Below are 27,324 nucleotides of genomic sequence, written 5' to 3'. Positions count from 1 at the left end.
GGAAACAGGTCCTCTCCCAATGGAAGGGGACATGTCTAGAGCACCTTTTCACTGTGCTGCCAAAGCTTCAGAATTTTGATATCCTTTTATACCAAAAATCGACATCCAAGCAAGTATTCTAAGGAAACATATCGGTCACGGTGCAGCCAGCTGATCACCGGCACAGGAACCTGTCATGGGTGCACACGGGCGGGGCTGCAAGGATGTTCACGGCTGGGCTCCGTAAGGCAGCAAGAACTCGGTTTTGACTCGGGGGCCTCCTCGGGGCCAGGTGAAGAAGGCTGAGCAGCTGAAGCGAGGCTGGTGTCCCCAGCCTTGGCGGGACAGTCCCCCTGGAGGGCTGTCGCCCCTCTCTGGTGCTCACTCTTCCAAGGCCAGCTGGGTCCCCCAGGGGCCTGCACCCCAGACTAGTCTGACCCTCCCCGTGGCCCAGGACAGCCTCACCATTTAGGCGGGTGATGGTCCAGTTCTTCCGCACGGCCGCCGGGACGAAGGGCAGCTCGAAGACATAGGGGCCAATGTTGGGGTCGACGTCGGCGTCGGCCGCCGTGATGTTGATGGCATTGAGGCTGGGCTTCTCACAGATCTGCGCCTCCTTGGGCAGCAGCTCAGGTGCGTTGTCATTGATGTCGATGAGATAGATCTGGAGGGTCCCGGTGCCGCTGGCGGGGGGTATCCCTGCGGAACGGACACAGGTCAGTGCTTGGCAGTCCTGGTATTCCGTGACCAATCTGCCGCTCCACACAGGACACGCACACAGCAACCACATGTACATACACAGGGACATATGCACAGCCCCTCAGCCGGACACAGGGCTGGCCACCCGCCCCACAGCTGCACAGGGACAGACCCATAGCCCAGCCATGGCTCCTGACTGACACCCTGCCACACACCCTGGGCAGCCACCGAAGAGCACATGGCCAAGCCCACGGCCGCAGCTGCACACAGGCACACAGCAGGGCGTGGCATTCACCTGGAGCCTCGCAACACGCCCTCCACTGACGCACAGCTAAACTCAGAGCCACCGAGGTCACAACCTGCATGGGGGACCACTCCCCCTGGGGAGCCAGGGAGGGATTCTGAGGGTGCTGGGCTCTGCACCGGCTCCCAGGGCTGGGACCCACCCACCACATCTTGCTCTCATCTGGGACTACTTGGGGCAAAACCTTTCCTTGCCTTCCTGCGTTTTGCTGACCCCATCCAGCAAAGCCCCAGGAGGCTGAAGTCCTGAGCCCAGATGCCTGAACCTAACGAAGACCTGCTGCTTTTGGAAGCGTCTTTGGGAAAGGCAGGAGGGGCTGGTCCAGATGAGCTTTGATGGAAGCTCCCTCCCGGCCTGGCAGGGGGCCTCCTTGGAGGACCCCATCACCTCTGGCCTCAGTGTGGAGGTAGGTGCTATGCTGAGCCCCCAGAGCTCCTTAGGGGCATCCCTGTCCCTGGGGCCCTCACATGCTCAGCCCCTGCCTCTGCCCAGTCTAGCAGTGCTGGTGGATACAGGCCAGGGGCTGGAATCTGGGGACAGAGAGATGCCCCGTCTGCTCGCCAGGCTTGGGGGCAGCGGTGGCACGTTCTGACTGTGGCTTTGCCCCTGACGGCGGCTCCCGACCTGACTTAACAACCACGTGTTTTGACTGAGGCGGGCGAAGCATGTAAGAATATATCCCACGGGATGTCTCTTTAATCTTCTGGAAGCTGCATCAAAACACATTTAAGGTGACACAGTGCGGCGCTGCCTTTGAAAACTGCTTTGAGAAGTAGCTGATGACGTAGCACATGACCGAAGCACAGAGGGCCCCCGCTCCGGCCTGCACGCCCAGCTTACCCACACGGCGCCCACTACGTGCGACGGACCCTCCAATGTTCCAGCTACGGCCTCACAATCACTTTCTGATCTAACCTCAGGGCTTTGCCTGCGGCAGGAGGGCCGACAAGGAGAGATGCTTCCCCTGACCAGGGCCCTGGGCTCACAGGCAGCTGCACAGCTCCACGGCCCAGGGTCTGTGGACCCCAGGGGTGCGGCGATGGCTGGGGAGGCTGGCAGGGTGGTGGCCACGTCCTGGCTTTCGCCTGCTACAGGATGAGCATTTGTGCAATGGCTACTCTTGCTTGTGAGGCTTCATGCTCGGCCATTCCAAGAGCCCACCAGGCGTGGCCCTGCCTCGGGGCCTTTGCGCACACGGCTTCCTAACTCCGCGACCCTCCTCTCTGCCCACCCTCCCCTGTTTGCTCCTCTGGTCCCACAGCTCTTGATCCCAAGGTCAGCTCCTCAGAGCGGAGCCCCTGGTCACTGCCTCCGGCTGCCGTTTTGTTTTCTGCCAGCTCCTCCTGCTTCCTGAATCATCAGTGCGGCTGGTTCCTCTCCGGCCTCCCTGGGGCAGCTGCTGTGGAGTCATCCCCAGCGCCCATTTCCTGCTTTCTTTTAATGAAATAATTGGGGTCCTTCATTTTGTCTGGGACTGCCATTGTCCACCTAGAAGACACCATTTTCCAGCAGCCCAGCAGCTGTGGTGGCTGTCTCAGTAAGTTCTGTGCTTCGTGAGCTGTGAGGTCTTGCATGGGGCTTCCTGAAAGTCCTTAGTGGAGCAGGTGTGTGCCCGTGCCCTCTCCACGAGGCCGTCTGTTTGCCAGAACGTGGCTGTGATGGCTGGAGCTCCAGCAGCCATTCTGGACCACGCCGTGGCACAGTTGGGGTGCTCTGGGTCTTGGATCTGCCCCTGGGCTGCCTGCCTCCAGCCTTCTTTGGCGTGAGAGAAAACAAGCCTCAATCGCGTTGCAGTTTCCTCCATCCCATCAGTATTCACTGACCCAGGTTCCAGCCAACACACTTGGGCTGTCAGCCACACCAGGGCAGGGCGTCGAGGTGTTCTGTGCACTGCTGAGCAGCTGCAGGTACTTGGCCAGTACTCAGCGAACAACAGGCCGGGCAGTAATCACGGCCACAGCAAACAGGGGCACACACTGCCCTGAGCCGGGCCCTGTCCTCGGTGCTCTGGTAACTTGGAGTCATTTGATTCTCAGGGGTACTAAGACTCTCCGGACTTGGCAGAGGAGGAAACTGAGGCATAGAGTGGTCAGGTCTTTTCCCACTGGTAAGTTGTGGCCCTAGACTGATGTCCAGTTCCAGAATCCCTGCTCCCAGCCGCCCACTCTGCCTCCATGTCTCTAAGAGCATGCGACCCATGGGGGACTCAGCCAGCTCACAGGGCCACTGCAGGTCCAGGAAGGGATGGCCACTCCTTGAGAAGCCGGCCCACGCCCCTTGGAGAGCCCTGCGTGCTCTCAAACCTTCCTGCTGCCACCTCTCCCCAGCCCGTCCTCGCCCTCCTGCCAAGGCTCCTGAGGTCGTCTGCTGTGCCGCCTGCCTCGGGACCTTGCTGCCTCCCTCTCTGGACTCCCAGGGTCCTGGAGGGTTGCTTGCCCCCCTACTGTGACTGAGGGCCACAGGGGTCTGTGCTGTGGGTGGTCAGAGATGTGACCGGGGGCTGCTGACCAGTGGGGCTGGGCCTTCCTCGCAGGATGGGGTCTGTGGCAAGAGCTGCTGGCTAAAAGCATTTGAAAACTGTGGGCCTGGTTCCAGTGGCTCAGTTCATAGGCAGCAAAACTGAGCCAGGACAGGGCTGGGATGACTGGCGCCCTAACGCCCCTGGTGCCGCGGGTGAGTGACGCTGGGGGGATGGACCCCGTGCACCTGTGGGCAAGCGAATGCTGGGGAAGGGACAGGATGCATGAATGAAGTGGGAGAGGGCAGAATGAATGAGTGGGAGGGGGTAGAATGAATGAATGCTGGACAGGTAGCGGAATGAAGGGGGGCAGAATGAATGAAGTGGGGGGGGGTAGAATGAATGAAGTGGGAGGCAGCAGAATGAATGAGTGAAGGGGGGTGGAATGAAGTGGGAGAGGGTGCAGTGAATGAGTGAGAGGGGGTGGAATGAAGTGGGAGGGGGCAGAATGACTGAGTGGGAGGGAGTGGAATGAATGAAGTGGGAGGGGGCAGAATGACTGAGTGGGAGGGAGTGGAATGAATGAAGTGGGAGGGGGCGGAATGAATGAGTGAAAGGGGGTGGAATGAAGTGGGAGGGGGCGGAATGATGGGAGGGGGCGGAATGACTGAATGGGAGGGAGTGGAATGAATGAAGTGGGAGAGAGTGGAATGAATGACTGATATGGGAATGGGTGGAGGGGAAGCATGGCCTGGGGCCCTGAGATGGCCCATCCCTGATCACTGCTGTCTGCGCAGACGCCCCCTCAGCCTTTCCGGGTGGCCCTCTGGATGCCTCCTGGGCTCTCGGGGTCTCCCTGGCCAGCGCCCTCCCGCACCCACTGAACCAAGATGCGGGAAGGCCACGTCGACATCTGCCCCCAGGGGTGGGCCGCACCATTGTCAGCTGCCAGGAAGGTGGCCTCGTAGACGTTGTTTTTGGTGTAGAGGGACTCACGGTCCAGCACAGCTGCCGTGGTGATCTGGCCATTGGTGGTGTTGACGTGCAGCCAGTTCGCCGGGTCCGACAGCTTGGAGTATCTGTGGAGACAGCAAGTGCAGGGGGAGGTGAGGTGGGGGCGGGCGGGGCTGCCCCGATCCCAGGCCTCCTTGCCCGGATGTGGCAGCTGCACCGGCCACGCCTCCAGGGCCTGGGCCTGGGCCAGAGTCTGATTCCCTGGAACCCCCAGGCCTTGTCCTCCTCTGGAGCTTCACCTCCACCTTGAACTGCGCCCCTCACCACAGAACAGGCCACGCAGTGACTACGGACACAGAGCTCATACAGTGGTGGGTGGTCTCAACTCACAAGGACCCTGTGAGCAGACGCCCTCATCGTCCCCATCGCAGGGACAAGGACGCTGAGGAACAGAGAGAGCAGGTGATTAGCCGAGTCTCATGGCCAGTGGCTAGTGAGAGTGCAGCCAGGATCGGGGTGGCCTGCAGAGAGATGGTGCCGAATGTGTAAGCGCCGGCCACCTCCCCATTCTGGGAATCGTCACAATGCTCATGGTTGGTTAGGGGCTGCGTCTGGCTGTCTGGGACTAAGGGATTGTTGCTCCCTCCTGGAAGGATGCCTCAGGTCGGGGCTGTCCCCGACCACCCATCTGGGGGACTCCTGGTCTGGCTGTGGGTTTCATGGGGTGTTTCTGGACCCTTCTGTATGGACCCCGGGGAGCATGTCCTGCGGGCCCACCTCACAGCCTGCTGCATGAAGCGGTCAGGGTCCACAGCTGAAAACGTGGTCAGCACAGTGCCGGGGGGCACGCCCTCCTCCAGGCGGATCAGCTTGTGGTTTGAGGGGAAGTAGGGGGCCTCGTTGATGTCCATGACGGAGATGGTCACCCCTGCCGTGGACTGGAAGGACATCTGGATCCCGCTGGCCAGGGGCGCCTGGTTGGACACCATCACTGTCAGCATGAAGGCTCTGTTGAGCTCGTAGTCGACAGCCTGGAATAACAGATCGGGGCTGGGAGTGACCCGGCAAAGTCCCTGTGGGGGTGGGCACAGGGGCATACATGGGCAGATTGGTCTCTACCCCTCCCCGATCCATGTCCAGCTCTTCTCGGTGCTGTGTTTTAGCTGGGAGGCCCCAAACGGTCCCATCTCCCAAGCACCCTTATCTTCCATTTTCTTGCTGGGTTTGGCCAATGGGAGGAGAGAGGGAGGGGGTCTAGGCCTCCCAGCCCATCCCATGCTGTGCTGAGGCAGAAGCTGGGCTCCTTCTGGGTGGCTGCAGCCCCTGCTGGGCAGCCCCTCTTCCTGGCCTGGGAACCCCATCCCTACCTTTCTCCTTTGAGCCTAGCATGGGGGAGGCTCCTGATGTTGTTGGCCAGGGGGGCCTCACCAGGTACAGGGGGTCAAATGGTGGCCCCCAAAAGTCATGTCCACCTGGGACCTGTGAATGGGGTCTTATTTAGAAAGAAGGTCTTTTGTACGTGTAAGTTAAAGACAGAGGCCGTCATAAGAGACAGGCAGGGCTGGGTGACAGAGGCCCTCATAAGACAGGCAGGGCTATGTGACAGAGGCCCTCATAAGACAGGCAGGGCTGGGTGACAGAGGCCATCCTAAAAGACAGACAGGGCTGGGTGACAGAGGCCCTCATGAGACAGGCAGGGCTGGTGACAGAGGCCCTCAGAAGACAGCCAGGGCTGGGTGCAGGAACTTGAGGCTGCAAGTGCAGTGTGATTGCACCATTGCACTCTAGCCTGGGTGACAGAGAGAGGCTCTCTAAAATTTCAAAACAGGGAGAAAGGGAGAGGGATATTTGAGACACATGGGTGCAGGGAGGAGCCACGTGGCGATGGAGCCATGTGGTGTCTGGAGTGAGGCAGCTACAGGCCAAGGAACAGGAGAGAGGCAGGGGGTGGGTTCTCCTCTAGAACCTCCCAAGGGAGCCCATTCCTGCCAGCACCTTGATTTTACGTCTCTGAGTCCCAAAGCTGGGACAGAAGACAGTTCTATGTTGTAACCCACCTGGTTTGTGACAATTTGTTACCACAGCCCCAGACACCAACACTCCAGGTCTGTGGCTCCCATCACTGCTGCACATGGCCCCTGCATTCACACAATTCTCTCGTGCCCTTCTGCTGCACCAGAACCCTGGCTGCTAAAATGCTAGAGTGGGTCTATAGGCTACAGTTCTGCAGTGATGCTGCATTATCAGAAGAGCTTCGATCAAACTTTTCCTACACACTTTGGGGAGGGAGGGAAGTTACATGGGAAAAGCTTGGAGCCCTGAGACAGTCAATGGCAAAGCTTGCAACAGTCTTAGTGGAAAAAAGCCACACCACAATGAATTGCAATTGCATTAGAAAATCCTGCTTAGACACAAGCACAGTAACATATGCATATGAGTAGTATTTGTGGAGTATTTCACTGTGTAGTATTTGTCGAGTATTCACTGTGTAGTATTTGTGGAGTATTCACTGTGTAGCATTTGTGCAGTATTCACTGTGTAGTATTTGTGGAGTATTTCACTGTGTAGCATTTGTGCGGTATTCACTGTGTAGTATTTGTGGAGTATTTCACTGTGTAGCGTTTGTGCAGTATTCACTGTGTAGCGTTTGTGGAGTATTCACTGTGTAGCGTTTGTGGAGTATTCACTGTGTAGCGTTGTGGAGTATTCACTGTGTAGTAGTTGTGGAGTATTCTCTGTGTAGCGTTTGTGGAGTATTCTCTGTGTAGCATTTGTGGAGTATTCACTATGTAGCGTTTGTGGAGTATTCACTGTGTAGCGTTTGTGGAGTATTTCACTGTGTAGCGTTTGTGGAGTATTCACTGTGTAGCGTTTGTGGAGTATTCACTGTGTAGCGTTTGTGGAGTATTCACTGTGTAGTAAGCAGTATTCACTGTGTAGTATTTGTGGAGTATTCACTGTGTAGCATTTGTGGAGTATTTCACTGTGTAGCGTTTGTGCAGTATTCACTGTGTAGCGTTTGTGGAGTATTCACTGTGTAGCGTTTGTGGAGTATTCACTGTGTAGCGTTTGTGCAGTATTCACTGTGTAGCATTTGTGGAGTATTTCACTGTGTAGCGTTTGTGCAGTATTCACTGTGTAGCGTTTGTGGAGTATTCACTGTGTAGCGTTTGTGGAGTATTCACTGTGTAGCGTTTGTGGAGTATTCACTGTGTAGCGTTTGTGGAGTATTCACTGTGTAGCGTTTGTGGAGTATTTCACTGTGTAGCGTTTGTGCAGTATTCACTGTGTAGCGTTTGTGGAGTATTCACTGTGTAGCGTTTGTGGAGTATTCACTGTGTAGCGTTTGTGGAGTATTCACTGTGTAGCGTTTGTGGAGTATTCACTGTGTAGCGTTTGTGGAGTATTTCACTGTGTAGCGTTTGTGGAGTATTCACTGTGTAGCGTTTGTGGAGTATTCACTGTGTAGCGTTTGTGGAGTATTCACTGTGTAGCGTTTGTGGAGTATTCACTGTGTAGCGTTTGTGGAGTATTCACTGTGTAGCGTTTGTGGAGTATTTCACTGTGTAGCGTTTGTGCAGTATTCACTGTGTAGCGTTTGTGGAGTATTCACTGTGTAGCGTTTGTGCAGTATTCACTGTGTAGCGTTTGTGGAGTATTTCACTGTGTAGCGTTTGTGCAGTATTCACTGTGTAGCGTTTGTGGAGTATTTCACTGTGTAGCGTTTGTGCAGTATTCACTGTGTAGCGTTTGTGGAGTATTTCACTGTGTAGCGTTTGTGGAGTATTCACTGTGTAGCGTTTGTGGAGTATTCACTGTGTAGCGTTTGTGGAGTATTCACTGTGTAGCGTTTGTGGAGTATTCACTGTGTAGCGTTTGTGCAGTATTCACTGTGTAGCGTTTGTGGAGTATTCACTGTGTAGCGTTTGTGGAGTATTTCACTGTGTAGCGTTTGTGGAGTATTCACTGTGTAGCGTTTGTGGAGTATTCACTGTGTAGCGTTTGTGGAGTATTCACTGTGTAGCATTTGTGGAGTATTCACTGTGTAGCATTTGTGGAATATTTCACTGTGTAGCATTTGTGTAGTATTCACTCTGTAGTATTTGTGGAGTATTCACCGTGTAGCGTTTGTGGAGTATTTCACCGTGTAGCGTTTGTGGAGCATTCCACCGTGTAGCGTTTGTGGAGTATTCACCGTGTAGCATTTGTGGAGTATTTCACCGTGTAGCGTTTGTGGAGTATTCACCGTGTAGCGTTTGTGGAGTATTTCACCGTGTAGCGTTTGTGGAGTATTTCACTGTGTAGCATTTGTGGAGTATTCACTGTGTAGCGTTTGTGGAGTTTTCACTGTGTAGTAGTTGTGGAATATTCTCTGTGTAGTATTTGTAGAGTATTCACTGTGTAGCGTTTGTGGAGTTTTCACTGTGTAGTAGTTGTGGAGTATTCACTGTGTAGTATTTGTGGAGTATTCACTGTGTAGTATTTGTGGAGTATTTCACTGTGTAGTGTTTGTGGAGTATTCACTGTGTAGCGTTTGTGGAGTATTCACTGTGTGTAGTATTTGTGGAGTATTTCACTGTGTAGCATTTGTGGAGTATTCACTGTGTAGTATTTGTGGAGTATTTCACTGTGTAGTATTTGTGGAGTATTTCACTGTGTAGTATTTGTGGAGTATTCACTGTGTAGTGTTTGTGGAGTATTCACTGTGTAGTATTTGTGGAGTATTCACTGTGTAGCGTTTGTGGAGTATTTCACTGTGTAGTGTTTGTGGAGTATTCACTGTGTAGCGTTTGTGGAGTATTTCACTGTGTAGTGTTTGTGGAGTATTTCACTGTGTAGTATTTGTGGAGTATTTCACTGTGTAGTATTTGTGGAGTATTTACTGTGTAGTATTTGTGAAGACACTATGCTGGTACGACCCGGACAGCCGTCAGCAATGGCCGGTCCCATGGGGAGACATTTGCAGCTGTAAGGAGGAATGAGGACAAGCTCTGGGGCGAAGAGAAGCAGTTTCCAGGATCTACTGGTGGGCAGAAAAGCAACTCACATAGTGTGCACCTTTTGTGCAAAAGAGGGAGAAAAATTTGACTTTGTGTATGTATTTGATCATATTTGCAGAAAGAAACACCGTAAGGACAGAACAAAAAGTAATAAAAATGGTCATTATTATCAGAGGAAAGGAATGGGGTCAAGGTTATAGCTGGGAGTCTGAGTTTTCTATCTATTTCTATTCATACAGCTTTGATTTTCTTTATTTATTTTTTTTTTTACACAGAGTGTCCCTCCATAGCCCAGGCTTGAATGCAGTGGCATGATTTTGGCTCACTGCAGCCTCCGCCTCCTGGGCTCAAGTGATTCTCCTGCCTCAGCCTCCCCAGTAGCTGGGATTACAGGCACCCACCACCATGCCCGGCTAATTTTTATATTTTTAGTAGAGATGGGGTTTACCCACATTGGCCAGGCTGGTCTTGAACTTCTGACCTCAGGTGATCCACCTGCCTCGGCCACTCAAAGTGCTGGGATGACAGGCATGAGCCACTGCGCCTTGCCCAAAATGTGCTTTTGAGGGAGATGCATTCTGACAGATTTAGGAGTGGAGAAGCATGAGGTCTGGTAATTAAAAAACGTACTCCTGGCAGCAGCGTGCCCATCACTATGAGATTTACATGACAAGTCACTTCCACACAGTCATGCCAGCTCCTCCTACTTCTAGGAATGCCTGGAAACCTTCATGGTAAACAGTGTAACACATTTCCACGTAGAGAGGAACTTACCTGCTGGAGGAACCAGCCAGCTTTCCCCAAGAAGCACGAGGGCACCGGGCCCCCACACTGATGTGATCTCCCCATGTTCCTGCCACTCGTGGGCCTCCTGCAGGCAGGCAGGCTGGGCACTGCCCGTGGGCAAGTGGAAAAGGCCAGTTTGTGGCTGGAGCTTCATAAGCTGAGGGCCATTGGCGAGACAGGAAGGAATCTGGGGTGTTTCACCAGCAAGGTGCTGTTGCTCTGAACCCCAGGCTCCATGCTGGGGGCCGGCCGTGAAGCACCTGAGGCTGGACAGATCCAACCCCACCCCATCTCCGGGGCCACCAGTCCCTCAGTATCTGATCTTTCTGAGCAGGAACAACTTCTTACCTGGTGCGTCACACTCAGGATTCTCAGCACTGCTACTGAATAAGATATTTCTGAACAAAAAGAAGAAACTTAAAAATCACACCGGGAAGGCCAGGTGTGGTGTCATCCCAGCACTTTGGGAGGCTGAGGCAAGAGGGTTGCTTTCGCCCAGGAGTTCGAGAGCAGCCTGGGCAGGATAGCGAGATGCCATCTCTACAAAGACAGAAATGAGCTGGGCATGGTGGCGCACACCTGTAGTCCCAGCTACTCAGGAGGCTGAAGTGGGAAGACTGCTTGAGCCTGGGAGGTGGAGGCTGCAGTGAGCTGTGATTGCACCACTGCACTTCAGCCTGGGCAACAGAGTAAGACCTTGTCTCAAAAAAAAAAAAAAAAAAAAAAAGCCTAAATAAGCATGGAAGGAAAACTGAGATGCCTGCCTGCAGGAGGGTCTGCACGGAGTGGCAGAGATCACAGTTCTGGTCCTGGGCCCCCACTGTCCCCCACTGCCCCTGAGTGATCTTAGGTGAGCCCTCATCCTCCCCAGGGTGGTCTCCTTGTCCATCTGAAGGAAGGTGTGGTCCCTGAAAGCCTCCCTGAGTCCCAACTGAGATGCCTGTGGCTCTGCGATGCACACTGTCACCTCTCACTGCTGTTTGTGCATGACCCCCACCCTGACTCTGCCACCCCTGGGGCAGGGGCTGTGCCTTGTACCTCTGCCTCCCCAGTGGCCAGCACAGCACCAGTGTGGACCATCTGTATCCCCTGTGTGCCTGGGAGATGTAGGGGGTGGGCACCCCCTTCTTCACCACCATTGCCCAGCACCCATCTTGGGGCTGTGTGCACCACACAGGGGTCTCACACCCGCAGCTGTCACCCTGCAAGACCTTCCACAGCCCAAACTGACTACAAGCCTGATGGGATGCCAGATCCAGAAAACCCAGTACCCTCCTCTGAAAGGTTCCACCAGGGCCCTCAGGCTCCCCCAGGTCTGGCCCTGCTTCCTCCATCTCTGCACTCCAGATGCCCCTGAGCTCCCAGTACCACCTGCACCCACATCGTATCGGGGTCCCCGCCAGAGCTGACCATGCCAACGCCGGCAGCTGCTCACCCAGGCCCTCCAGGCGTCGGCTGGGGTGGGTGGGGCCCCTCATGTAGCTAGACTGTTCGATCACGTGGTGGCGGCGGCACTGTCTGGGTCTTTCTCCCATATTTATTGGCTTGTGTCCCCGGGGGACATGGAATAATGCTGCATGCCATGTGTTAAAAAATCGTGTCACTGCTCTGAGCAAGGAGGCCTTCAAGAAAGACGATTATGGCCAATAAAAGCCCACAGGAAGGTAAAATAAAAAACATTTGTAATGGAGAAATCAATAGGTAATTTGTGCCAGCAGTTTCGATGAGGGTGGCTGGATATACTGGCCGGGCTCCGCATGGCTGCTGCCTGCACGTGGCCATGACCCTTTACCCGGAGATGAGCAGCAGCCCCAGCACCCGCCGGGCAGAGTGGGGAGGGCTGGGTGGGGCAGGGAGGGCCGCGTGGAGCGGGCAGGGCTGGGTGGGGCGGGGAGGGCCAGGCGGGGCGGGGAGGGCTAGGTGGGGGACATACCAGGACGCCTGCCCTGACCCCTTTGATGGGAGGCTCAGGGCCTATGTCTTCCATTCAAAGTCTCATTCTGTGCCCCTGTCTTGGGAAGAGTTGCCTGAACTGAGGGTACCAGATCCCCATCACTGACCTGCTCTCCCCGGAATTCCCACCTGCTCTCCCTGGAATTCTCGCCACCTGTGAGCCTCCCACAGGAAGGCCAGTTCTGTGGCTGCCCAAAGCGGAAGTGGCAGAGGCTGGTTCTTGGCTTTTGAGCTTTAAAGCTGAGGGCCATGGGCGAGACATGAAAGGATCTGAGATGAGCCTGTGCCTGGGCCTTGCTCCTTTGAGATGAGATTTCGCAGCCGGAGGAGGGAGACAAGAGGCCGTGCTGGGCCCTGAGGAGGGTGCGATGGTCACAGATGGCTTATTTGGGTTTGGGGACCTGAGAGCAGAGAAGCTGTGTGCCCACCTCAGGTAGAGGTTCCATTTGTCTGTTTTGGCTTTTGTTGCCAATGCTTTTGGTGTTTTGGTCATGAAGTCCTTGCCTACGCCTATGTCCTGAATGGTTTTGCCTAGGTTTTCTTCTATGGTTTTTATGGTGTTAGGTCTTATGTTTAAGTCTTTAATCCATCTGGAGTTAATTTTAGTGTAAGGTGTCAGGAAGGGGTCCAGTTTCTGCTTTCTGCACATGGCTAGCCAGTTTTCCCACCATTTATTAAACAGGGAATCCTTTCCCCATTGCTTGTTTTTGTCAGGTTTGTCAAAGATCATATGGTTACAGATGTGTGGCATTGCCTTCAGGGCCTCTGTTCTGTTCCATTGGTCTGTATCTCTGTTTTGGTACCAGTACCATGCTGTTTTGATTAATGTAGGCTTGTAGTATAGTTTGAAATCAGGTAGCGTGATACCTCTGACTTTGTTCTTTTTGCTTAGGACTGTCTTGGCTATGTGGGCTCTCTTTTGGTTCCATATGAAGTTTAAGGTTGTTTTGTCCAGGTCTGTGAAGAAGGTCACTGGTAGCTTGATGGGGATACCCTTGAATCTACAAGTTACTTTGGGCAGTATGGCCATTTTCACAATATTGATTCTTTCTAACCATGAACATGGAATGTTTCTCCATTTGTTTGTGTCCTCTCTTATTTCCTTGAGCAGTGGTTTGTAGTTCTCCTTGAAGAGGTCCTTTACATCCTTTGTTAGTTGTATTCCTAAGTATTTTATTCTCTTTGTAGCAATTGTGAATGGGAGTTTGCTCATGATTCGGCTCTCTGTTAGTCTGTTATTGGTGTATAGGAATGCTTGTGATTTCTGCACATTGATTTTATATCCTGAGACTTTGCTGAATTTGCTTATCAGTTATGGGAGATTTTGGGCTGAGATGATATGGTCTTCTAAATATACAGTCATATCATCTGCAAATAGAGACAATTTAACTTCCTCTTTTCCTAATTGAATACCCTTTATTTTTTTTTCTTGCCTAATTTCTCTGGCTAGAACTTCCAACACTATATTGAATAGGAGTGGTGAGAGAGGGCATCCTTGTGTAGTGCTGGATTTCAAAGGGAATTCTTCCAGCTTTTGCCTGTTCAGTATGATATTGGCTGTAGGTTTGTTGTAAATAGCTTTTATTGTTTTGAGATATGTTTCTTCGATACCTAGTTTATTGAGAGTTTTTAGCATAAAGGACTGTTGAATTTTGTCAAAGGCCTTCTCTGCATCTATTGAGATAATCATGTGGCTTTTGTCTTTGGTTCTGTTTATGTGGTGGATTATGTTTATGGACTTACGTATGTTGAACTAGCCTTGCATCCCTGGGATGAAGCCTACTTGATCATGATGGATAAGCTTTTTGATGTGCTATTGCAATCAGTTTGCCAGTATTTTATTGAAGATTTTTGCATCTATGTTCATCATGGATATTGGCCTGAAGTTTTCTTTTTTTGTTGAGTCTCTGCTGAGTTTTGCTATCAGGATGATGTTGGTCTTATAAAATGATTTGGGAAGGATTCCCTCTTTTTGTATTGTTTGGAATAGTTTCAGAAGGAATGGTACCAGCTCCTCTTTGTACGTCTGGTAGAATTCAGCTGTGAACCCATCTGGACCTGGACTTTTATTGGTTGGTAGGCTATTAATTGCTGCCTCAACTTCAGCAATTAATTATTGGTCTATTCAAGGTTATTGGTCTATTCAAGGTTTCAACTTCTTCCTGGTTTAGGCTTGGGAGGGTGCAAGTGTCCAGGAATTTATCCATTTCTTTCAGGTTTACTGGTTTATGTGCATAGAGTTGTTTGTAGTGATCTCTGATTGTAGTTTGTATTTCTGTGGAATCAGTGGTGATATCCCCTTTAGCGTTTGTTACTGCATCTATTTGATTCTTCTCCTTTTTCTTTTTTATTCATCTGGCTAGCAGTCTGTCTATTTTGTTGATTTTGTAAAAAAAAAACAAGCTCCTGGATTTATTGATTTTTTTAAAGGTTTTTTGTGTCTCTATCTCCTTCAGTTCTGCTCTGATCTTAGTTATTTCTTGTCTTCTGCTAGCTTTTGAGTGTTTTTGATCTTGCTTCTCTAGCTCTTTCAATTTTGACGATAGGGTGTCAATTTTAGATCTTTCCTCGCTTCTCATGTGGGCACTTATTGCTATAACTTTCCCTCTAGACACTGCTTTAAATGTGTCCCAGAGATTCTGGTACATTGTGTCTTTGTTCTCGTTGGTTTCAAAGAACAGCTTTATTTCTGCCTTCATTTCATTGTTTATCCAGTCGACATTCACGAGCCAGTTGTTCAGTTTCCATGAAGTTGTGCAGTTATGAGTTTGTTTCTTAATTCTGAGTTCTAATTTGATTGTCCTGTGATCTGAGAGACTGTTTGTTATGATTTCCATTCTTCTGCATTTGCTGAGGAGTGATTTACTTCCAATCATGTGGTCAATTTTAGAGTAGGTGCAATGTGGTGCTGAGAAGAATGCATATTCTGTGGATTTCAGGTGGAGAGTTCTGTAGATGTCTATGAGGTCTGCCTGGTCCAGATCAGAGTTCAAATCCTGGATATTCTTGTTAATTTTCTGTCTCATTGATCTGTCTAATATTGACAGTGGACTGTTAAAGTCTGCCACTATTACTGTGTGGGAGTTTAAGTCTCTTTTTAAGTCATTAAGAACTTGCTTTATGTATCTGGGCGCTCCTATATTGGGTGCATATATATTTAGGATCATTAGCTCTTCTTGATGCATTGATCCCTTTACCATTATGTAATGCCCTTTTTGTCTCTTTTGATCTTTGTTGGTTTAAAGTCTATTTTATCAGAGACTAGGATTGCAACTCCTGCTTTTTTTTGCTCTCCATTTGCTTGATAAATCTTCCTCCATCCCTTTATTTTGAGCCTATGTGTGTCCTTGCACATGAGATGGGTTTCCTGAATATAGCACACTGATGGGTTTTGACTTTTTTTATCCAATTTGCCAGTCTGTGTCTTTTGATTGCCCCATTTACATTTAAGGTTAATATTGTAATGTGTGAATTTGATCCTGCCATTTTGATGCTAGCTGGATGTTTTGCCTGTTAGTTGATGTATTTTTTTCATTGTATCGATGGCCTTTACCATTTGGTGTGTTTTTGGAGTGACTGGTACTGGTTTTCCTTTCCTTGTTTAGTGCTTCTTTCAGGAGCTCTTGTAAGGCAGGCCTGGTGGTGATGAAATCTCTCAGCAATTGCTTGTCCATAAAGGATTTTCTTTCTCCTTCGCTTATGAAGCTTAGTTTGGCTGGATATGAAATTCTAAGTTGAAAGTTATTTTCTTTACGGATGTTGAATATTGGCCTCTACTCTCTTCTGGCTTGTAGGGTTTCTGCTGAGACATCTGCTGTGAGTCTGATGGGATTCCCTTTGTGGGTGACCCAACATTTCTCTCTGGCTGCCCTTAGCATTTTCTCCTTTATTTCAACCCTGGTGAATCTGACGATTGTGTGCCTTGGGGTTGCTCTTCTTGAGGAGTATCTTTGTGGTGTTCTCTGCATTTCCTTAACTTGAATGTTGGCCTGCCTTGCTAGGTCGGGGAAGTTCTCCTGGATAATATCCTGAAGAGTGTTTTCCAGCTTGGATTCATTCTCTCCATCACATTCAAGTACACCTATCAAATGTAGATTAGGTCTTTTCACATAATCCTATATTTCTTGGAGGCTTTGTTCATTTCTTTTCACTCCTTTTTTCTCTATTCTTGCCTTCTAGTTTTATTTCATTGAGTTGATCTTCAATCTCTGATATCCTTTCTTCTGCTTGGTCAATTTGGCTACTGAAACTTGTGTATGCTTCGTGAAGTTCTCGTGCTGTGCTTTTTAGCTCCATCAAGTCATTTATATTTTTCTCTAAGAGGTTTATTCTAGTTAGCATCTCGTCTAACCTTTTTTCTAGGTTCTTAGTTTCTTTGCATTGGGTTAGCACATGTTCTTTTAGCACTGAGAAGTTTGTTATTACCCACCTTCTGAAGCCTGTTTCTGTCAATTCATCAGATTCATTCTCCATCTAGCTTTATTCCTTTGCTGGTGAGGAGTTGTGATCCCTTGGAGGAGGAGAGGCGTTCTAGTTTTGGGTGTTTTCATCCTTTTTGCACTGGTTTCTTCCCATTTTAGTGGTTTTATCTACTTATGGTCTTTGTAGTTGGTGACTTTCAGATGGGGTCTCTGAGTGGACGTCCAGTTTGTTGATGATGAAGTTATTTCTTTCTGTTTGTTAGTTTTCCTCCTAACAGTCAGGCCCCTCTGCTGCAGGACTGCTGAGGTCCACTCCAGACCCTGCTTGCCTGGGGATCACCCGTGGGGGCTGCAGAACAGTGAGGGTGGCTGCCGGTTTCTTCTGTTATCTTCGTCCCAGAAGGGTACCTGCCAGATGTTGGTGTAAGCTGTCCTTTAAGAGGTGTCTCTTTGGGTATACGGGGGTCAGGGAGTTGCTTGAGGAGACAGTCTGTCCCTTATAGGAGCTCAAGTGCTGTGCTGGGAGCTCCATTGTTCCATGCAGAGCTGCTGGGCAGGTACTTTTAAGTCTGCTGCAGGGGAACTCATAACCACCTCTTTTCCCAGGTGCTCTGTCCTAGGAAGGTTGGCTTTATTTATAAGTTTCTGTCATGTTGCTGCCTTTTTTCATAGATGCCCTGCCCTGCACGGAGTAGTCTAGTCACAGTCTGCCAGCAGAGGTGTTGCTGAGCTGCTGCAGGCTCTGCCCAGCTGCTGTGTGAACTGCCTCGGGAGTGGTGGTCGCCCTTCCCCCAATGAGCTGGACTGTCCTGGATCCAGCTGCGCTTGCTGTGAAACTCTCAATCCAGAGCGTTTCAGATTGCTTGTTTTGTGGGGTGGTCCCCACTGAGCCAGATCGCCTGGTTCCCTGTCTCAGCCCCCTCCCTTTCAGCTGAATGGGTGGCTCTGTCTCCCAGGCATTCCAGGCGCCAGTTGAAACAGCCGTGCAGATTTGTGTGAGTTTCTGTGGCCAGCCTGGCACCGGCTGAAACCGCCGTGCTGAAAACTTGTGGTGATTTTCGGCCCGGGAATCCCCTGGTCTGTGGGCAGTGAAAATGTGTTTGGAATGCGGTGGGCGCTCGCCCTCTGTGGTGTTCTTGCTGGGAACTGCACTCCAGAGCTATTCCTATTCAGCCATCTTGGATCCTCCCTCCCAAATCTTTTATATCCAGGGTCTATTTCAATGTGATTCATAAGCCTCTGGGCATAGGCCCCATAATTTGCCTTACTTTATGTTTGAGATAAATGAGGCACAGAGATTTCAGTGGCTGGTCCATGCCAGGGGTAAGTGAGCAAGAGCTAGTGTGAGAATCCAAGAATAGATGCCTGCAAGATACTGGGCATCTCCTGTGGGCTGGGCCACAGGGTCCCTGCACTGCCCGTCTATCTCCCACACCACCTGCCCCTCCCCAGCCCCTCCTCTCCACCCTGCTCCCCTGCTCTGAAAGAGAATGTCTGAAAAGATGAAGAAGTGAATGCAAAACCAGTTTTGGAAATGTTTTCTAAGGTGAAGCCTCCCCAGACTAAATACGCACCTTACACAGACTCTAAACGGAAACTTCAGAGAAAAGCACAATGTGGAATAAAAACAAAAATGAAAGAAAGAGGAAAAAGTGTGTTTCTGCTGTTGAATTCTACCTAGGATACCACGACCCATGACTCTGTGGGGACACTGTGGTTGGGAGTCTGTGCTCTCAGCTTCTCACATTTTAAAATTCATTTGAAAATTGGCCTGCAGTAAGAGTCACTCTCAGGAGTGTTAACAAGTGCACGGGTTGTGTGGGCCTGTAGAGGGCTCCGTGAGCCTGTAGAGGGGTTGCATGGACCTGTAGAGGGGTTCCTGCAGAGGGGTTCTGAGGGCCTGTAGAGGGGTTCCGTGGGCCTGTAGAGGGGTTGCGTGGACCTGTAGAGGGGTTCCTGCAGAGGGGTTCTGAGGGCCTGTAGAGGGGTTCCGTGGGCCTGTAGAGGGGTTGTGTGGGCCTGTAGAGGGCTCTGTGGGCCTGTAGAGGGGTTGTGTGGGCCTGTAGAGGGGTTGTGTGGGCCTGTAGAAGGCTCTGTGGGCCTGTAGAGGGGTTGTGTGGGCCTGAGAGGGGTTGTGTGGGCCTGTAGAAGGCTCTGTGGGCCTGTAGAGGGCTCCGTGGGCCTGTAGAGGGGTTGTGTGGGCCTGTAGAGGGCTCTGTGGGCCTGTAGAGGGGTTGTGTGGGCCTGTAGAGGGGTTCCTGCAGAGAGGTTCTGAGGGCCTGTAGAGGGCTCCATGGGCCTGCAGAGGGGTTGTGTGGGCCTGTAGAGGGCTCTGTGGGCCTGTAGAGGGGTTGTGTGGGCCTGTAGAGGGGTTCCTGCAGAGAGGTTCTGAGGGCCTGTAGAGGGCTCCATGGGCCTGCAGAGGGCCTGGCCCAGTGCCATGAGGTCCATGTAGTTCCAGGACGCTGGTGCTTCCCTGCAGCTCGCCGTGCTGTTCACCTTCTATGGCTGTGATGCTCTATGCAGATAGGGCCAGGCAGGTGCAAGACGGCTGAGGCCACCAGCCCTGTTATGGGCTGGGCAGGCAGAAAGCCACCTTCCCTGGAGTCCTTAGGGGTCAGGTTTCCCCACCACACCCAGCCAAGCTTCCTCCTTTGCTCTGGCCCTTTCTGATCTATGTTGGGCTGATGAAGGTGGCGGGGCTGTGTGTGCTCCAGCTGCAGAAGTGGCTCAGTCCACTCCAGGCGCAGGCCAGGCGAGCCAGGTGCTGCCCTCCTGGGGTTGGGGGGTGTTCTTGGTGCTCCCTGTGAAGGCCACAGAATCCGAGCTGTGGGAGTCAGAGAGGCCTCCCTGGCATCACAAGCAGGAGGTGGGCCGAGGCTCACTGCTCCCGGGGGAAGGCCCCAGCCAGCCCTGGGCTCACGGCTCGTCCCTCTCCTCCACCTGCATGTCACCTCCGGTCTCTGTCACTTTCCCATGAACAATGTTGCCAGCAAAGCAGCTGACGGTTCACCTTGTGGTTTCTAGGGGCCGGCACTACAACGCTAGCTCGAGGTCAGATGCGTCCAGAGAAAAGGAGAAAGGTTTTGTCACATCTTCCCTCGCCATGCCCAGTCCCTGCGCACACAGATCTGACTTTGCCACTGGGGGTGCGACTGTGCTAACGCCCCACTCTGAAAATTCATAATTAGAGGGGAAGTGAAATGTGTGTTTTGCCTCTTCTCTAAGAACTATCTTTCAGGTGAAAAAATAGCGTCTCTTGGAGAAGAAAGCTTATATGTTTAGGGTTGGAATGCTGTGACATATTAATTTACTTTCAAACACATCAGCCAAAATAAAAAGATTTAGTAAATGTAGCAAAATGTTAATGAAATCTAGGGGATGTGTGTACAGAAGTTCATATTACTATTATTTCTGCTTGTCTGTATGTTTGAATATTTCATAAAGAAAAAATGATGGAGACATAAGATTTTTCAGCAGAACTGGTCTTCACCAGGTTGCTTGGAAAAAGGGTCATTAAGAAAAGAAAGAAGATGACTTTGGGTGTTGGGAAAAGACACAGATCGCGGAGAGCCTGCTTTCCTCCCCGTGGCCTCCTGACGTCTCAAAGACACAGATCCCGGAGAGCCTGCTTTCCTCCCCGTGGCCTCCTGAGGTCTAGCTCCCCTCTTCCTCAGGAGAAGTTTGGGATATGTGCCCATCACTGTCGTGCAGTATCTCCTCTGGCTAAGAATGGCCAGGTGACTAAACTCTGCCCAATAAGATGTGAACAGGTGTTCTGGGAAGGTCCCTTTATAAAGGAGGAGCAAACTATTCTTCCCCATTTTTGATTTTCTACTGCTTGTGAAAGTCTTGTAATGGCTGGTGCTCTAGCAGCCATTTTGGACCACGAGGGGGCCCTAGAAGCTGAAAGGTGTGCACAGCAGAGCAGAGGATAGAAGGGGCCAGGGTTTCTGCTGATTGTGCAGCTGTGACATCAACCCCAACTGCCCACCTCAGGACTCCTCTTACTTGAGAGAATAAAGTTCTTGAGTATTGATGACTTCTGTGGTCAAGTCTCTGCTCCCAGCAGCTGAAGAAATTTCTAAATGATCCAACCCAAAATTAAACCTGCTTTTCCTTATGCGTTGGCATAGCCTATCCAGCTTTAAGCTCACCTTTCTGTTTCCCTCTTTTCTCTAACTATGTTTGACGTGCTCTCGCGCTTTTCTTCTTAGTCCTATTCAGAATTGCTCTGGGACAACGGCTGCAAATTCTTCATACTACATTGTAAATGAACGCTAAGTGTTATTATACAATTTACATCTGCCTTTCTGGGGGAATATGAATTATAAGTGTAGAAAAAGACTTAGGTTAGAAGATTGAATCACTACTACTATAATGACAGGACTAGGACTTTATAAGTCCATTTGAAAATTTAGATTAAATGGACACTTTTCTAGAAAAACACATCTGACCAAAACCATCAAAAGAAATTGAACCAGCAGTTACAAACAGATCTGTCTCAAAAACAGAAAGAATCACAATCAAAAAGACAAAATCCACAGCTACTCAACAGCCTCACAGCACAGTGTGACTAAAATTCCACAGGCAGATCATTACAGCATCCCATGACCCGCCTCCGGGACAGAGAACAAAGGTACACTTCCCAGCACATCTCTTGAGATTAGTCTGTAACCTTGATAGCAAAACCCAGATGAGGACGCTATGGGAAAGGAAAGCCATAAGCCTAAATCACCCAGAAAAGTACATGGAAAACTTTAAATATCAGCAAAACAAATTCTTCAATATGTTACAAAAGATTACCTCACTACTCAGTGGGCTCTATCTCAGGAATGCAAAGATGGTTTAACATTGGGAATTATAATAGTGAAATTCACCCATTACTAGATTAAGGGGCAGGGGAAATATATAGATGTCAGGAAGGAAATAGGAGGGTATTTTGGGGGACTCTGCCAAGCCCCTGAAGGTCACACGACTGGTCCTTGTGAAGGTTGTCTTCGACTCCAGCAGGTTGGGTTACCTGCCTCTGCCCTTGGATATTAGGGGCACACTAACTTTATACCAAGTATCACTCCTGTTTGGTCCCAGGGAGTGTGCAGGTGGCAGAACTCGGGGTGCCTGGCAGGGTGTGAGAAAAGTACGCACCTTCACCACGGTGACCATGCCCTCGTTGGTGACGGGGTCTGTGCGGACGCTGAAGTGGCCGGAGGGATCCCCACTGATGATGCGGTAAACGGCATTCCAGTTTGGCGAGTGCGGCTGATCTCGGTCCATCACGGTGAGGTTTGCGACCACGGTCTCCACACGGTTTTCGGGGACCTCCCCTGCAAACTGCAAAATGGAAGGAAAGAATGTTCCAAGCCTGCGTTAAGTGTAAATATGCACAGAGAAGTGTATGTAGCACATGTGTACAGCTCAGTGAACGTTCACAAACAGAACACACCGTGCAAACGGCACCCAGATCAGGACTCAGAGATGACAGGCTGCTTGGGGGTGCACAGGAGCGTGCACCTCATACGTAGCACAGCCACACGGGGCCCACGGAGGCAGGTGTTCAGGCTTGCCTGGCAGGCGCGTCAGCCCACGGCCACGGCAGAGGGCCACGGCAGAGGGCCACTGACAGAGCAGCTTCAACAATGGGCGCTTATTTTCATTCCCAGTCCCCACCCCAGACCCCTTCCAGGTCCCAAAGTTTCCACCTGTCCTGGCTTGATGGTGGCCCCAAAGATGTGGCCACATCTCAGTCCTTGGAAATGTCACCTTACAGGGAGAAGAGGCGATGGAGGTAAGGGTTCTGAGATGAGATGAAGGTTTTGCTGGATTATCCAGGTGGGAGCTGAATGCCACCACATGCATCTTCAGAAGAGGCAGAGGGGATTTCACAAAGAAGAAAAGACCCGGACACGTTCAGAGGGGAAGGCCATGGGAGACGGGGCAGAGACTGGAGTGGTACGGCCACATCCCCAGGAAACCAGGGCGGACCCAGAACCCGGAAGAGGCAGGGAGGGTTCTCCCTGGAGTCTTTAGAGGGAGCAAGACCCTGCTGATTTCAGAGTGACAGAATAAATTCCCGGTGATTTCAGACTGACGGAATAAATTCCCGGTGATTTCGGACTGACGGAATAAATTCCCGGTGATTTCGGACTGACGGAATAAATTCCTGGTGATTTCGGACTGATGGAATAAATTCCCGGTGATTTCAGACTGATGGAATACATTCCTGGTGATTTCAGACTGATGGAATAAATTGCCGGTGATTTCAGACTGAAGGAATACATTCCTGATGATTTCAGACTGACAGAATAAATTCCTGTTGTTTCAAGCCCCGAGTTTGTGGCCATTTGCTGTAGGAACCACGTAAGCTCACACTGACTTCTGGTGTCACAGATGAGTTCACCTGGGTTTGTCCTTTACGTGGACGGAACCTTCCAGCACTTGTGTCTGGCTTCTGCTGCTCAGCACTGTGGATCTGGGATTCCTTTGCGTTGCTGTGTGCAGCTGAGATGGCTGAGAAGTGCTGCGTGATGTGACGGTCCTGTGATCACAAACCCTTCCTCCCAGGACAGACGCCGGGGCGTTACAGGTGAGAAGCCCTGTGTCCTGCATTGGGGCAATGTTAGGGGCTGAATGGCATGTCCTGAAATTTTTATGTTTGAAGCCCTAGACCCCCACGACCTCAGAGTGTGACTGTATTTGGAGATGGTGATCTCAAGAGGTGATCAGGTTAAAACAAGGCTGGAAGGGTGTCGGGGACCTCACTTGGGCCACCTTCACACCTGCCCTCAGCTAGCAGTAGGGAGGAGCCCTCGGGTGCAGCAAACAGAAACTGGCACTGTGGTGGCCTGAACCTGGGAGCCTGACCTTCCAGGGCTGCTGGTGGCTGGGCCTGTCGGGGTGGGGCTCTATCCTTCCCCAGCCTCCTGTGGTCAGGACCCTACAGCTTGGCCTGACCCTCTGGCTGCCTGAGACACACAGCTGTCCCTTCAGTAAGAAAGAGTCTTCCTGGAGTGTCCCTCCCCAGCTGACTTGTGCCAATGCTCTGTTGGCCAGGGCGATGTCCCCTGGCCACCATGAGCCCAAAGAATGGAGCCTTGTGAGGTGGGAAACGGAGAAGAGGTGGGAAAGGGGCATCAGGCAGCCAGCAAACCACATCTGCCATAGGTGGGTGCTGCACAGAGGCCCTGAGGTGCTCGGTCTGTGCCCAGAGTCACAGAGCTGGTGTGAACGGAGGCCAAGAGACAGCGCAGATTCACCCGACCCACCAGCGCCCCTTCAGCGCGCATCTGTGGTGAGCGTGGAGGCCCTGTCAGACCCGTGGACAATGACGTCAGGTGTACAGGGTCCCTGCTGGCCCAAGGCCTGGCCTCTCATCAGTGAATGAAGGAGTGAGTGATGGCCTTCATACAAATGCACAGAAATGAACTATGCTGCTTCCCTTTCCCAGGCAGGAGCTGTGTCAGCATTCTAAAAAGGACAGAGACAGCAGCAGAATTCAGACACCACTGGGGCTCCCCCGTCAAGGATGGAAAAATATTCCAGTTTAGTGCCGACGAGTGCTGCGTCCTTTCCCTGTATTTCAAAGGCTCAGAGAAAGTCCTTTAATCAGCCTCCTCGGCCTGGGACTCTAAGCTCGGCTGAAAACCCTGCAGCCTGGCCCAGCTCCAGGTCTGGTACGAACGGCCCCGCCTGTCACCTGCAGGTGATCACCCCAAAACAATCACCTTGTTAGGAAGAAAAACTGTGGATTTACCCAAAGTGGGATCTCAGCCACGTCTGTGGAGCTGGGCCCTCCTCACACGGCCACACTCGGCCGCAGAAGAGCTCACCTTGGGATCCGGAGGAACTGTCTTTGTTAAACTCTGGAGTGGACAGTTGCTGCCTCCACCGCTCCCGACGTCCACGTGGGGTGGAATCCCCTTGCTGTCTCTGCTCCTGAGCCAGGTGGCTGGAGCCTGGAAGCTGCCGCTGGGAACCCGGGGAGGCCTGGAGAGGCTGATCTCGCCCTAGAGGAGGGAGCTTCGGGACTCACTCCATCTTCCCTTCATCACGTTTTGAGCTGCCCAGGGGTCAGATGGTCCCCCAACGGACAGGGACACACTGCATCGCACAGCATCATGGCATGGGGGGACAGTGCCCGCCGGGGGGATGGGAGGGGTTATGCAGGCCATAGCTGGGGATCCAAGGTGTGTGTTCTGGGGGTGAATGTGCCTGGGAGTGGGGTGCAGTGGGCTGCCTGCCTGGCCTCAGCACTGCGGTCCTCGGGTGTGAGAAAGGACAGCCCTTGCTGAGGCTGCGGCAGTGCGGGGTGCTGCGCGGCCAGGCCCCAGGCAGAGGACCGCTGCGGGGGACACTCAGGGGAGCTTCGCTGAGGCCTGTGAACAAGTTTCAGGAGGGCCAGGGACGGGGTGGGAGGGGCAGCCCTCCTCAGCCAGGGCTGCACTGCAGTGGGCCTAGGGGCTGACCTGGTGCCCAGGGGAGCTGGGAGTGGGACAGAGCTGTGAGGTGGAGGCGACCATCCCTCCTGGCGTCCTCAGGGGAGGCAGCAGCTGAGCCATGTTATGCACTCCCTGCTGGGGCCATCTCCAGGTAGAGGTGTTAGTGCGAGGGCCCCAGGGCGGGGGGAGCTTTGCAGGCCTGGGGCGGGGAGGAGGGCGTCCCGCCCCATCAGTGCAGTGAGGCAGGCAGGTGAGCCTGGCAGTGGCTGGTGGAGGACTCAAGGCCAGTGAGCTCCCCAACCGTGGGATCTAAGTTTGCAAAATGTGCCAGGTCCTGGGACCCTGAGCCCTCTCCAGAGATGCCCTGAACCCACAGCCCCCTCACACCGCTGGCCTCTGACACCTGACCCAGGGCCACTCCTTCTGCTGGGGACACCACTGTGCCCCCAAAGAAGCCTGCTTGAATCTTGGGGTTGCTTCTCAGAACTTCCTCCAAGGAAAATCTGCTGGCATCCCCTGGGAGCTGCGTGGCAGCCCTCGGTAGCTTCGGGCCTTTAGATTCTGAGGGAGGTTTGACCAGGATCACCCCACTCTGGTCCTGCAGCCATGTCATCCCCAAGTTTCCTTAAGGGCTTGGTGGGATGAAGCACTCTGGGCAGCTTGGTCTAGTGTGGCATTGGCCTGAAGCCTATTTTTATAAATAAAGTTTTATTAACACCCAGCCACACCCCCTTCATTTACATATCACCTGTGGCTGCTTTCCTGCCCCAGCAGTGGTATTGAGTCAGGGCAATAGAGACAGCCTGACAACAGATGAAAATACTATCAGGTCCTTCCCTGAAAATGGTTCAGATCCTTGTTCTCTGCCCCTGAGGCCCCTGCCTCAATGACTGGTTTGAAATAGGCTCATGACCTGGGTCAGCCAATTATGGCTCAGTTCCGGTGGCCCCTGCGTCTGGCCTGGGCATGGTAACCACATGAATCTGAAGGTGTTGGGTTGGGTGGGAGCCACCATTCTCAGCCTGGGAACAAAGCCAGCTGCAGGAAGCATGACCCAGGGAAGCGTCATGGTGAGCTGGTGGAGCCTAGATCCAGCCACGCCTGAAGGGAGCTTTTCTAAGACTTCTCAGCTCTTGTGAGATGAGCTGCTCTCTTTTTGTTGTAGTTGCCAGGGTCAGTGTAGTGGTCATTGGTGAGGCTTCCTGGCTCCCCTGCACCTTCTGAATTCCCTTCCTTATTTTACAGAAATCCACTTTCCCGGCCTTCTCTACAGCCACAGCCAGGTAGGTGAGCTAGGACCTGCCAGCCACATGCACCTTCGTGTCTGTGGTTCAGAGGAGAGGTGGAGAGGGCCTGATCCTGGCGAGCTGCAGAGGCAGAAGGTGGGGGCGAGGCTCTGTGCCTGGTGGTGGGGGCAGGAGGGCGCCCTCCCTGTGGAGCAGCCGTGCCTGGTGCTCCTGGCCCGTTGGGTTTCGTGGTTCCTCACATCCTCCGGAGCATCTGCCTCTGCTTACATGACTAGGTGGGTCCTGGTGTCATCTGCCGTTTTAGCAAGGACCTGTCTGACCCCTCCTCACTTGCTCCCATCCTTCTGAGGAGGGACGTGGCGGGCTCTGTGTCCGTCCCCGTGCAGACTTCTGAGTGAAGTTTATATGAAGAGTCTATTCTAACTTATGCAAGTTTAATAAAGGTTCACAAAGAAGGTCTTAGCTGATAAATCTGGTTTAGGATTCTCTTATTAACCTTACCCCAGCCATAATGACTTTTACATTTAATTTTGTCAGATTTTCCAACACAAGGAAAGCCTCTCAGGCCTCTTGGGATGAAAAGGCAGGTATCTGGGAAAGAAAGAATTTTAAGCGCATCGGCGTGGAATTTCTTGCCGGGACTGTAATCTAGAATTCAACTGTGCACCCATCCCGAGGGGCAGGAGGATTTTGCCTTCTGATGAGGGCCGTCCAGCACAATCCCAGCACCGAGGCAGAAACGGTGAGGTTCCCAGGGGAAGGCTCCATTCACACAGAGGAGGATTTGGGCAGGAACCCTGCAGCACGGCTGCTGTTTCAGGAAAAGCCCACCCAGCTGTTTCCTTATGATGTCAGCGGGTGGTCAGGTCCGAGGGGCCAGGCCCCGTCCATACAATGTCCAGCAAGACCCTGGGGCCTCCAAGGCACTTGTGCTGGAGCTACAGTGGTGGTCCTGCCCTCAGGGGAAGTCTGGCATCTGCCACATGGCAAGCGGCCACGTGGGAGGGAGCATCAGGGAAGATTTGTTCCCCACAGGAAGTCCGTCCCCTCTGTGACATGGGGAGGAGGGACTCCATTCTTCAGGA

The 27,324-nt window shown here is 52.0% G+C and overlaps 1 protein-coding gene across 2 annotated transcripts in view; it reads right to left on the bottom strand.

Moving 5' to 3' along the window:
- Positions 1 to 27,324, bottom strand: part of CDH4 (cadherin 4) — a 646,231-nt gene that overhangs the window by 9,029 nt on the left and 609,878 nt on the right. For both annotated transcript variants that reach the window (XM_064382571.1, XM_012440669.3), the window contains 4 exons: positions 21,703 to 21,888; positions 5,172 to 5,425; positions 4,377 to 4,519; positions 445 to 678 (listed from right to left, as the gene is read on the bottom strand). In XM_064382571.1, coding sequence (XP_064238641.1) covers positions 445 to 678; positions 4,377 to 4,519; positions 5,172 to 5,425; positions 21,703 to 21,888 — 817 coding nt within the window. The remainder of the gene's footprint in view (positions 1 to 444; positions 679 to 4,376; positions 4,520 to 5,171; positions 5,426 to 21,702; positions 21,889 to 27,324) is intronic.

The sequence above is a fragment of the Aotus nancymaae genome, unplaced genomic scaffold, assembly GCF_030222135.1.
Source record: "Aotus nancymaae isolate 86718 unplaced genomic scaffold, 86718_ANA_hifiasm-v0.15.2.pri h1tg000029l, whole genome shotgun sequence".
In the NCBI taxonomy this organism is placed as follows: domain Eukaryota; kingdom Metazoa; phylum Chordata; class Mammalia; order Primates; family Aotidae; genus Aotus; species Aotus nancymaae.
Note: the sequence above shows the minus strand (reverse complement) of the source record. Positions and strands in the feature narration are given on the sequence as shown.